Below are 12,046 nucleotides of genomic sequence, written 5' to 3'. Positions count from 1 at the left end.
ACTCAACCATTTCCATTTTTAATTATCTCAGTCTTTTATCAGCTTTAAACTCATTCCACAGAAGTAGTAATCAGAAAGCATTTCTCTAAAATGAACAAGTGAAGCACTGTAATAAATACTTATACTTAAAAACCTAAGCATATTATATCCACTAAATTTTCTTTGACTATTAACCAGTTAGTCGATCTTTACTGTAGAATTGTATTTGTCAAGCTTGTTTTGTCCTTACTGAGCTCAGGTATTTGAGAATCATTATGCCATTATTTCCTGCAAGTATTTTTATTATTTGAATGTGGAACTACATATAATACCTGTGCAATTTTAGCAGTGTCATCAAGAGTCTGAATTTTTAAGAAATCTTCCTAGTTTGGGTGCTAGAAAGTACATCAATTCCCTTTAAAGCAATCACACAATGTTTTTTACTTAATCTGTTCTCCTACATATAAGATCCCAATATATACAATTGATTACTGAAATTCTTGAGAAATGAATATTTAGACTTGAGCCTGAAACAGGACATATAATGATTCCCACTCATGTTCCTTCCCCACCGAATGTATTCTCTGAATATGAAGTTAAAAATATCTATGGATACATTGTTAACTAATTTATAGAGTGTAAAATAAATATGAATTTGTGGGTAATACAGTTCAATGCTTTCATGTCCTGAATTCTTTGATGTATGTTTTTTCTAACAGAAATCAGTAGAGAAACCAATGATATTTCGTTTAAGCACTGGCTTGCCAACACAACTGTAAAGTTAGATAAAAATGCTTTCTCTCCCCTCAGAACAACCTTAGATAGCTATTTAAATATAATGGTGACTTTTTAATATAGCAGAGCTCAACCCGCAGTACCAGTAAATCAAGAAGCAAAACTCTTATATTAAAAATAAAGAATTTTTAAAGAACAAGTTCCCTCCAAAAGTTAATGTCTTTCTGAATGACTATGTACTGTCACAATGACATAACTAATTTCTTATTTGTACTTTTTGTTGCTAATAAAATTCTTACCCATCCTAATTTACCTGACATTACAATGAGCTAGAAGGAGATTAATTCTAATACTCAACTTCATGTTGATGGAACTGGAGGGTTTCTAGCTGGACTGGTGATATTATCTGAGGTTCTACTGTGCAAATGAAAGGTACAGAGGGTCTTCTAGGACTATAGATGTTTGATGCTTTGAACTGGGCAGGGCTGAAACAGGCAGCTTACTTAAGCTGTTCAAATTGATATTAAGACACTATGGAGGGGCTTCCCTGGTGGCGCAGTGGTTAAGAATCCGCCTGCCAATGCAGGCAACACGGGTTCGAGCCCTGGTCCGGGAAGATCCCACATGCCACGGAGCAGCTAAGCCCGTGTGCCACAACTACTGAGCCTGCGCTCTAGAGCCCATGAGCCACAACTACTGAGCTCGCGTGCCACAACTACTGAAGCTGGCGTACCTAGAGCCCTTGCTCTGCGACAAAAAGAGAAGCCACTGCAGTGAGAAGCCCGCGCACCACAACGAAGAGTAGGCCCCGCCCGCGGCAACTAGAGAAAGCCCGCGCAGCAACGAAGACCCAACGCAGCCAAAAATGAATAAATAAATTAATTAATTTTTTAAAAAGACACTATAGAAATGTTTATATGATCCACAGTTCATGGCTGTCTAAGTCATGGACGTGCTACGATGTCACTTAGCAACCTAAATAGAAGCAGGCCAGTACAGGGACACCCCCTTACTGTTAGGGAGCATTCTATTATAATGATCGATAAAGTGATTCTTGTATTTATTGCTGAGTCCTCAGTGTTTGCAATAGTGCCTCACGTATACTAGACCTTCTTTAATTATTTGTTAGAAGAATGAACACTGATCAACACTGCATCGTAAGCTCCATGAAAGCACAGACAGTATTTGTGTTATTCTCCAATCATTTCAGCACTAGCATGGTGTCTGGCGCAAGGTGCCGCTCCATAAATTTAAACCGAATGAATGAATAATCAGTCAATTAAATAAATTTCTTTGGGTACCGACTGGTCACAAAACTAAATTTAGGATCATTTTTTTAGATGTGCTTATGTAAGAGGGGCAGGGATTGGGAGGTGGAGGTAAGAATCCAAGACCAAGTAGAAAGTGTCAACTGGAAAACAGGAGAAGCATTAAAATAAAATGTTTTTTAGAAGTTCTGATTTCTTAGTTAAATGCTATTTTAAGGTGTCAAAAAAGCAGATTTGGAGATCTTATATTCATCAACCACCCATCCATTCCCCAGTGCCTGGCAAGGCAATTCATTACTCCAAGTGTTTTCATTTCTTGTTCCAGACAATTCCTTGGAAATAAATCCAATCAATCAAAACTTATTAAGCACCAATATTATACTTGGTCCTAACTGGGTTCTGGTTTCATCCTTAGATGAAAAACATTGTTTCTTCCTCAAATCACAGTTTAATCCAGGGACTTTAGGAGGCAGATCTCAATTTCAACATGGGGTATTTACCTAAATCCCTGAAACTTTAAATTCACAAGGAAATGTGACCAAATAAATAATAGAAGTCATCATCATAACCAAAGAGCTCTTTCTTATTTATAAAGCTTTTTCATAAACACTACTTCTCACTCATGTTCAATAAAATACTGTGAATGAGAGAGGAAATTATTATTATGTCCATTTTCCTGGGTACACTTAGGATCAGGAAACAAATAATTTGGTCCAAAGTAACACAGATGGTAAGAAACAGGGATAGATCTCAAATCCAGGTCTTGCCACTCCAAATTCCCATGGTTTCCCCACTACACTTTGCTGTAATACGATAAACATTCCTCAAGGACCCCGTATCAACATGCTGTGGATTCTTCTAAACCTAGTGGTGCCTTTCCATCATCCGCCATTGATTCCTTTTGAGACTGATGGTACCTGTAAAATGAGGTGTACGAAAACTATTCCAAAATTTCGCACAGACACTATTGCTCCTTTGAAAGCCTCAGATACATAGCTCCTCTAGCTTTCAGGGCCTCCTTTGAAATATGACTCTGCGGGAGAATTTGGGTTGCTTTGGCCTTAACTGCTACCACTACACAAATGTCCCTTTACTCTATATCTTCTTTGTGTCAAATCCCTTGCATTCCTGCTAGCTGCCTCCAAGCTTGCCAGAATCAAGAACTTGGATAAAAACTAGCTGGCAGAAATTCAATCCAGGCAAGACAAAAGTGATGCTGATAGGCAGACATATTTAGAGTAAATAAGGAGAAGTGCTGTTTCGCTGGCAATCGGGACATCGTACCCACCAAACATAAACAGCTTTGTGGTGTTACTGGACTCTGTTGCTTCTGGACTTCCTAACAGCTACTGTGGCTGGAAATGCCATCTTCCATCTCCAGCTGGCTTGAAGGCTGCATACTGTCTTCCAAATTAAGTTTCTGCCACAGTGATGTACACATTTGTCATATCCAGCTGGACTACTATAATGCGTTCTAGCTGGTTCTCAGTACACAAAACTACATAAACGTTACCGACAACAGTGTAAAGTAATTTACTAGTTGGGAAAACCAGTCATCAAAATTAGATGCATGCTTGGGTCTTTGGACAGGCCCTATGGCTGTCAAGTGGACAAAGGAGTATTAACTTTAGTCACTAAAGACCAAGTCACATCATAGGCTGATAGGAGTCCCATGCCCAAAACTTTGTAACAAGGATACAAACAGTTGATGAATTAAAAAGAGAGAGAGAAAGAAAGTGTCCAAAATCATAGCATGTTAGACTTTGACCTCCAAAATGGGTTTATTTGCCTACATGCCTTTCAAAATAAGACTTTTGACGCACACCCTGAATAAGTCAGATTTAAATAGGTAAGCATTTCTATACTCCACAGTACATCCTCACTCATTGAAAAACAATGAACAATAAAACATTAAGTGTAAAGTCACCTGTATAATTCATCCTGTCAAAATGCCACGTAAAAAATCCACTATTCTTTTATTAATATGGAAAACTGCAACTAGCAACATATTTTTTCAGTTAATTATCTCCAATTTTTGATTCCCAGAGAGTTGAAACTTTGAGTAAAGAAAAAAAAAAGTGTGTGTGTCTGTGTGTGTGTACTATGCAGTTTCCCCATTTGGACAAAAATTAAATGGTATAGTGCATAATACAGGCCAGAAATTGGCAAATTTTTTGTTTAAAGCCCAGATAATAAATATTTTAGGCTTTGTGGGCTATACATCTCTGTCCAAATGCTCCTAAAGCACAAGAGCAATCATAGCATGTAAATGAATGAGCATGGCTGGGTTCCAATAAAACTTTCTTTATGAACTGAAAATTTAAACACCATTCTGAGCTTTCGGGCTGGATTTAGCCCATGGGTCATGGTTTGCTGATCCCTGTTCTATGGAACTTTATAAAATAAGACATAAAATTTCACACCATCAGGAACTAAATCCCTTGCTCTGTTAATGTCTTCCTGGGAGAACTTGGGCAAGTTATTTAAACTGCCTCGGTTTTCTCATCTGTAAAACGGCACAGTTAATAACATAAAAATCCTCAATAGATTATTGCGAGCATGAACTCTGATAATACCTTTTGCAAATGATACTAATTGCACACAGTAAGTGTTTAATAAATGTTGTCTATTAGCATACATTATTATTCCAGAGTTAACTCCTCTTTAGTTTATTTCAGTGAAAGAATTAGAAAAATAGCCGTTTTCAAAATTATGTTTTTAAAAGCCTAGATATTCTCTTCTCAAGGAGGGATCCAAATTTACCGAAAGATATCAAAGAACATCTGGAATGGGGCAAATGGAGGAACAACCCAGAGTTGCAATACCTGTATCTGCCTAAAAGTCCAGCTCCATTTGAACTGACACCTACCCGATTTCTGTCTTCAACTGTCAGCAGCTCCTCCTCCACACATGTATCCAAGACATCTGTAACCAGAAGCTTGTCCACCAGTGTGGGCTGAAGGAGGTTCAGCAACTGGAGACACTCATCGTGAGCATTCTCAAAGGATGGAGAGGGCAAGTCGGTGAGATCAGGATTCACGTACCGGGCGGCTAAGGGGTTGCCTGCTAGCCTGAGGGCGTCCACAAACATCCTAGCCCAGCCGAGGGGCCAGACCCCCTTCTCCAAGGTGTCCAGAAGCAGATCAGCTGCCTGCATGTTCCCAGTGGTGGCGGCCGTCCTCTGAATCTGCTCTTTCACCTCTGCAGGTAGAAAGGTCAGGTAGTCCAATACTGGCTCTACCTGGATGTACATTTTCACTCGGGCCCTGAAACACGAAATGAGATAGCAGAAATTCTTGTCTGCGGAACACCCATCCGACGACATCTTTCCTTCTCAGAGGCGGGAGAAGATTCTCCCCAATAGACGGACAAGTTGCTGTTCTCAGCTCAGCGGATGAGATGTGTGTCCCGCTGCTTTGGAGCGGCAGGGTCTGCAGCGATGCTCCTGACAACGACGGGGTGGCCTGCACGACGCCCAGGAGGGCGCGCGAGGGCGCGGTCGCACCTGGGCAGGTGGGCAGGTGGGCAGGACGCGGCGGCGGCGGGCGCTCGCCGGGGCCGGGGACCGGTGCGCCTCGTCTGCTCACTGGGGTGGAAGCTTCGGGGCCAGCTTTCCGCCAGGCAGTTATATAGTTTGCCTGACTTCGGTTTCTGTTTCGATTCTCTTCTTCAGGACTTTCCGCATGTAATCCGCCGGGCGGGGTGTGTCTGGACTGGGAGGAGCCACCCTTTGGTCGGTTCCGGTACGCACAGTCCTTCGGTCACGGGCCCTGCGGGAAAAAAGAAAAGGAAAGGGAATTCTCTCTTCCAGCGAGTAAGACAGCAGCGCTCCAGCAATGCCAGCGGGTATTTCGTCTACCTTGCCAGGGCTCGCCCTTAAAATTCAGACTTCTTTCCCGGGGCCGTCTCGCATCACCCCTTGTCAGCGAAGATGTGGAGGGGGTTGAAAGCGCGTGACTGGGGGCTTCCCAGCCCAGAGGGAAAGAGAAACTGCCAGAGACCCTGATGTCAACAGCAAGGTGTTAGCGTTGGCTGCTGAATGCAGGCAGCCCCTGGCCGCGCCTGAGTGGTAAAATGACAGGGGACAGGCAGAGAGACGAAGCTAAGAAGACATCTTTTCAGAGGTGTGTTAAGCCCAGAACCCCAGGATGACGTGACCTCTGTACCCTTTCCAGAACAAACCTGCCCTTCTGTGGGTCCCCAAGAAGTAACTCTTTGGGAATTTGTGGGTGGGTATGCAAAAGAGCAAGTAATGATAAACGATTAACTTTATTGCCTCATGCATAGATAGTAGTATTTATTTGGCTTTGACCAAGGCCTGGTGACAGACGCTGAAGGATTTGAACCACCAACTCAGCTTAGGAGGAAGCCAAGACGGAAGGTCTCCCATCTCCCAGTATGTAAGTTCTCCATATTCTTTAATATACAACTTTCCTTTAATAAAACAAAACAAAATCCCCAACAACTTATTTTTGATGTAGCTGCCATTCTTTTCTTGGATTCAATACAGCAAGTTTTGGCTGAAGCAGCTAGGAACTTAATTAGCAACTAATGTACCAACTTGTAGTAAACATCAACATTTGTCTATGTCATGAGGGAAAAGAAAAGACACCCACACTGAAAAGTGGCAGCTTTGGTTCAGTACAGAAGCCACATAAATATGAGTCCTTCACGTTGCTACTCATGCAGGTGTTCTGCAGCCCTGGATGACTGTGGGTGGTAGTTTATCTGCTTCATAATGAGAACCTCATGGTCCAGAATTATATGGAGGGGGAAGGGTCATTTAGGCTATCAAAAAGATATATTTAGGAAAAGGAATCTGCTAGCAATGCACATTCAATGAAGTTTGGATAGGCCGGGGAAGCTTGGTGGAGTTTTGGACTGGATAAGTGAAACACAGAATCTTTGTATTTACCGGAGGCATAGAAAATACCCAATTGAGTACATTATAGCTGTCGTCTTATATTATTTGCTAATTATATTATGTAGCTAAGCCTTTTTTCTTCCCCAAGGATTGTAAGCTGCTTGAAGAAAGGACATATTTACACAGGACCAGTACAATACTCTACAAATAGTAGGCCCTTGCTGATTTTCCCCCTGAATGGGAATTGTATTTGCCTTGACCCAGCAGCTGGCTTAATGTCAAACACACAGTGAAAGTTGTTGAAATGAAATAGAACCTTGGCCTTGCAGGTGAGCCTGATTTATGCTATTCTTTGCTGTCTCTTCATAAAATATTACCATATCTTTATTTACTTTGGAGAGTTTATCTTGTAGGTAGAAGATAACCACATTAGACATTTCTACAGAAGTATTCAAATTATCAATTTTAGTTATGTGTCTACAAAGATATCTGTTAGGGCTATTAAACTCCCCCTCACCCCCTCAGGTGCTGGCAGGTTTTATTCAGTATGTTAAAGCAAAAACAAACAAACAAACAAACCAAAAAACATTCAGTCCCCTGTTACTCATCCGTCCGTCCTTTAGTTTCAAACATTGGGGAATAAAAAGGGGTTGCTGATTAAATATGGGGAAATAATGACATCTTCTTAATGCCACAGAATTGCTGTCCTGGTGAAAGAGGGTCAAAAGTGGAAGTTTAAATGTTTGGTATTTAGATTATATCATTCATTCATTCATTCAATCACTTAAAAAATTGTTATTAAGAACCTACTATGTGGGGCTTCCCTGGTGGCGCTTAAGAATCCGCCTGCCAATGCAGGGGGCAGGGGTTCGAGCCCTGGTCCGGGAAGATCCCACATGCCGTGGAGCAACTAAGCCCGTGTGCCACAACTACTGAGCCTGTGCTCTAGAGCCCACGAGCCACAACTACTGAGCCTGCGTGCCACAACTACTGAAGCCTGTGCGCCTAGAGCCCGTGCTCCACAACAAGAGAAGCCACCGCAATGAGAAGCCCTTGCACTGCAACGAAGAGCAGCCCCCACTCACCGCAACTAGAGAAAGCCCGCGCACAGCAACGAAGACCCAAAGCAGCCAAAAAATAAATTAAGTAAATCTTTTTAAAAAAAAAAAAAAAAAGAACCTACTATGTGACCAGTGTTACTGTAGGGGCAGTTTATAAAACTAAACAAAGTTCCTACTTTTATGGGTCTGACATTCTAATGCGAGTGGGAAGACAGAAAATAAATAATAACTAGAAAATATACAGTGTGCCAGGTGAGGATAGGTGCTATGAGGACTATGGTAAGATCTAGCTAATAATGCACACTGCAGTTTCACTGGTTGATTTTCCATACAGATGCCCTCTCCTGACCCTCACCGTTAGCATCACATAATACCCATCAATAAAAATTATCAATACATACTTCCTTTCAGGTAAGAGTCACTTTGCTGGATGAAGATTGACTGATGAGGACTGATCCTGAGGGAAAATAGAAACCTCTTTTTTTTTAGGAATCTACCATAGTCTTGATAGGGCCACTGCTGGAGGAAAGAAGTTGAGGAAAAAGAAAGCCAGTCTCTCAAAATGTATCCTTTTTCTTCATCTATATTTTTGCACCATGGTTTAGTTTATTTTCTTCTTTTTGTTTTAATAGGGGTTTCCTCTGTCACATTTCTTCAGATAACTTTTATTATCCTCCTCCTTATTGTTTCTAAACATAAGTTTCTGTTTCCTTTCTCCTTTGAGGTAGGAAGTCATACTGAGCTATATCTTTTCCTTTTTTCTAGAGCTGCCTTTTCTTTTTAAACCCAAAAGAAATATTTCAGTCTCCATCAGTTTTAAAAGTCACCTTTTAGCATTTTGTTTTTTAAATTGTAATTCAGGAAGATATTAGATAACAGATTCTTGCTGTTATCCAACTTACCATTTGAGTTTTCTACAGCTAAGAAGTAGTAAAAATCATAACTGCCACTTCTTTGACAAACTAGAACTACAGTTTAATGACCACACATGGCAGAAATGCCGTTTCCAAAGAAAATGACAATAAATTTAATTTGATGAGGAAATGCTTCTAGAATTGTTGCTCTGTTTTTTTCACTTGTTTACTAAATTGTATCAATAAAGAGCCTATTTGTAATTTACAGTCAGATGCCCTTTGACTAGCAGAATAGAGCTGTGATTAAGCTGAGAGACTGTGAGCTCAGGATATCAGGATTCACGTCTCAGCTCTGCCTCTTAATTGCTGTGTGATCTTAGGAAAATAACCTCAAATGTCTCAGTTGTAAAACGAGAATGATGGTGATACCAGTACTATGTCATAAGGTTGTTGGAAGCACTTAGCACTAATCCTGGCATGTTATACATGCCCTATACATGACTGCCAGCACTTTTATACAAACGACGAGTAAGAGATGTTGCTAGCCCTCAACGAATGTGCAGTTGATAGAGGAAATAACTTAGTTATACACATAAACATTATATAATAACTAGCCATCTAACTGATACTTACACAGGATCCCTTTTTGCAAGAAACAAAAGCTCATAGGCTGATTTAGCAGAAAAGTTTATTGAAAGGATACCGTTTATATGTCAATGCTACTCTCTCACTTCGTCCCAGCTTACCCTTCCCCCTCCCCGTGTCCTCAAGTCCATTGTCAAATAGATAGCTAGTGGGAAGCAGCTGCATAGCACAGGGAGATCAGCTGGGTGCTTTGTGACCACCTAGAGGGATGGGATAGGGAGGGTGGGAGGGAGGCACAAGAGGGAGGGGATATGGGGATATATGTATGCACATAGCTGATTCACTTTGCTGCACAGCAGAAACTAACACAACATTGTAAAGCAAGTATACGCCAATAAAGATGTTAAAAAAAAGGATATTGTTTATATTTCAAAAACATAAATAGGTCCAAAATAGAAAAAAATTCTAAGTTTACTAGATCATGATACCCATTTCTTAATTACTTCCAAAAATTCAGTTATAAACTTTTGGTTTTAAGTGTGCACATGTGAAAGCTTTTCTACATAATGAAAAGTTTTGGCAAAAAAATCAGGTGTCAGTGAAACATTTTCCAAACATCCATTTTTCTAAATACTTCCTCCATAGCTTAAGTCCTTTTAAAAGCAGTTACTTGCATATTTGCACACCTTTAAAACAACACCTTTGCCTCAAAGGCATAAATTGGCTGAGCTTTTCTTTTACTTTATTTTACAATAAATGCTCAAGAGCAAACTACAGTCAAATGTAGGTAGAGTGCCATTGTCTTTTCCTTGAAATCCTGGTTGACATTTAGCTGGTGAGCACTGTGGGGTTAGATGTCTCAGCCTGTGTCCATTCTGATTGAGGAGTGGCTGCGCTAGTTGCTTAATACCCACCCCATATACTTAGTAAAATATTTTCATTTCACCTCTGCTCCTATATAGCTGACAAAGTCTTGAAGTAGGAGTAGGAGACATGAGTTATTGCTGTAGAATGAGTTATTGAAATCAAATATTGAGATAAATTGAGCCAAACTTTTGAGCTGCTAAATCACATGGTCACACTAAGATTTTTTTAAAAAATAAAACATTGTCAATTACAATTTATTTTTATTATTAATACACTAGATTATATCAGTTGCATTTTAAAATCTTATTTCACTTTTGTCTGATCCCTTACTTTTAAGTTTGTATTGTTGTTTGTATTTTAGGATATGTCATTCTATTTGTACATGTAAAGATTTTCTAAATATATATATATATTTATTTATTGGGGTCCGTGTTCAAATATTTTAGCTGATAGGGGATCAAGAACAAAGTACTTGGAGACTACAGCTCTAGAGAGCTTCCCAAGGGCTAGAGATTGTGTTAAATTTGAAGAGCAGTATAATAAGAATGAAGGGGGGGCTTCCCTGGTGGCGCAGTTGTTGAGAATCCGCCTGCCAATGCAGGGGACACGGGTTCAAGCCCTGGTCTGGGAAGATCCCACATGCCGCGGAGCAACTAGGCCTGTGAGCCACAATTACTGAGCCTGCGCATCTGGAGCCTGTGCTCCGCAACAAGAGAGGCCGCGATAGTGAGAGGCCCGCGCACCGCGATGACGAGTGGCCCCTGCTTGCCGCAACTAGAGAAAGCCCTCGCACAGAAACGAAGACCCAACACAGCCATAAATTAATTAATTAAAAAAAAAAAAAAAAGAATGAAGGGGGAAGGTGTGGAGGTGAAAGAAGAGAAAGCTCTGGGAGGAAAACAAATTCAACGTTTAGATCTTAAAAGTAGAATATTCCAAATTGCTAGCGTTATTATTGCTTTGTGACAAATGTTGGTATATTAAGTTAATACATGGAACTTGAATATATTTCATAGCCTATTGCCAGACATGCTGTCCAGCAGATTTGTTCCTGAATTGAATCTTTTATAAAAAATTAATTTTTATTTAAAAAATAGTTTATATTCACTGTAGAAATTTCAGGGGGAAAATCACATCATATTGAAGAAGATTATATGAATTACTTATAATCCTATCACCCAGAGATAGGCATTATTAATATTTCAAATGCATTTCCTACCAATATTTAATTGCACAAATATATGTGTAAATGCATGTGTTTGCACATACCTATACACACTCAACATCTGTTCATCGGAGAGTGAGCTGAGGTGGTCTCAACTGTGAGGAAGAGATCTCCAAGGAAGAGATCTCCATAGGTAGATTGTATTGACATTCCAAGGGGAGAAAGAATCTGTGAGAAATTCCCTGCGGCAGGGAAGGCCAGGATATAATAAGTTCATTCCTGTGTTGCCTTTGCTGTACTGACTCTTCTTAGTCCCAGGTCTTCCATGAAAGGCTGCCACATGTAATAGGTTTGTGTTGTGGTGCTTTGGTTAATAAAGGAGAGGCAGTGGTCCCATGGAGCAGAGCTACACAGAGAGAAAAGTGTATCTGTAGAAAGTGAGACAGGGAGCATGGATTGAGAATTCCATCCAAGAGAGACAATGAGAGCATAAGCCCTCTAGGGATTGTCAGACATCTCAGGAACTGTGCCAGACTTACCATGCTCTACAGGATACGAAGGGCCATCTCAGTAGGCATACTTTCAGGTGCAAGGTAAAGACGATGCCTGAGTAGGTGTGGCCCAGCAACAGGAATTGATTTTTCTCACATAACAAGAAGAGCCAAGGA

General features: G+C 40.5%; 1 protein-coding gene and 1 long non-coding RNA gene across 4 annotated transcripts in view; one reads left to right on the top strand and one right to left on the bottom strand.

The window, feature by feature from the left end:
• The window catches only part of IFIH1 (interferon induced with helicase C domain 1), a 55,926-nt gene extending 50,300 nt beyond the window's left edge, over positions 1–5,626 (bottom strand). Inside the window, exon 1 of one of the 2 annotated variants that reach the window (XM_082395279.1) lies at positions 4,852–5,626. In XM_082395279.1, the coding sequence (XP_082251405.1) occupies positions 4,852–5,307 (456 nt within the window). In that variant the 5' untranslated portion in view covers positions 5,308–5,626. The remainder of the gene's footprint in view (positions 1–4,851) is intronic. The other variant, XM_082395278.1, reaches the window with a different exon arrangement.
• A 137-nt stretch (positions 5,627–5,763) lies between these two features.
• LOC309630286 lies at positions 5,764–9,022 on the top strand. Of its 2 annotated transcripts, XR_014245566.1 has the most exons (3): positions 5,764–6,106; positions 6,270–6,382; positions 6,995–9,022. It is a non-coding gene; the product is annotated as an uncharacterized lncRNA (long non-coding RNA). The 2 variants fall into 2 exon arrangements; XR_014245567.1 differs by having other exon boundaries at positions 5,764–6,382.
• Positions 9,023–12,046: the final 3,024 nt, after the last annotated feature.

Source organism: Balaenoptera borealis (genome assembly GCF_965194805.1).
Source record: "Balaenoptera borealis genome assembly, chromosome: 6".
NCBI lineage: Eukaryota > Metazoa > Chordata > Mammalia > Artiodactyla > Balaenopteridae > Balaenoptera > Balaenoptera borealis.
This window is presented reverse-complemented; position numbering and strand designations above follow the sequence as displayed.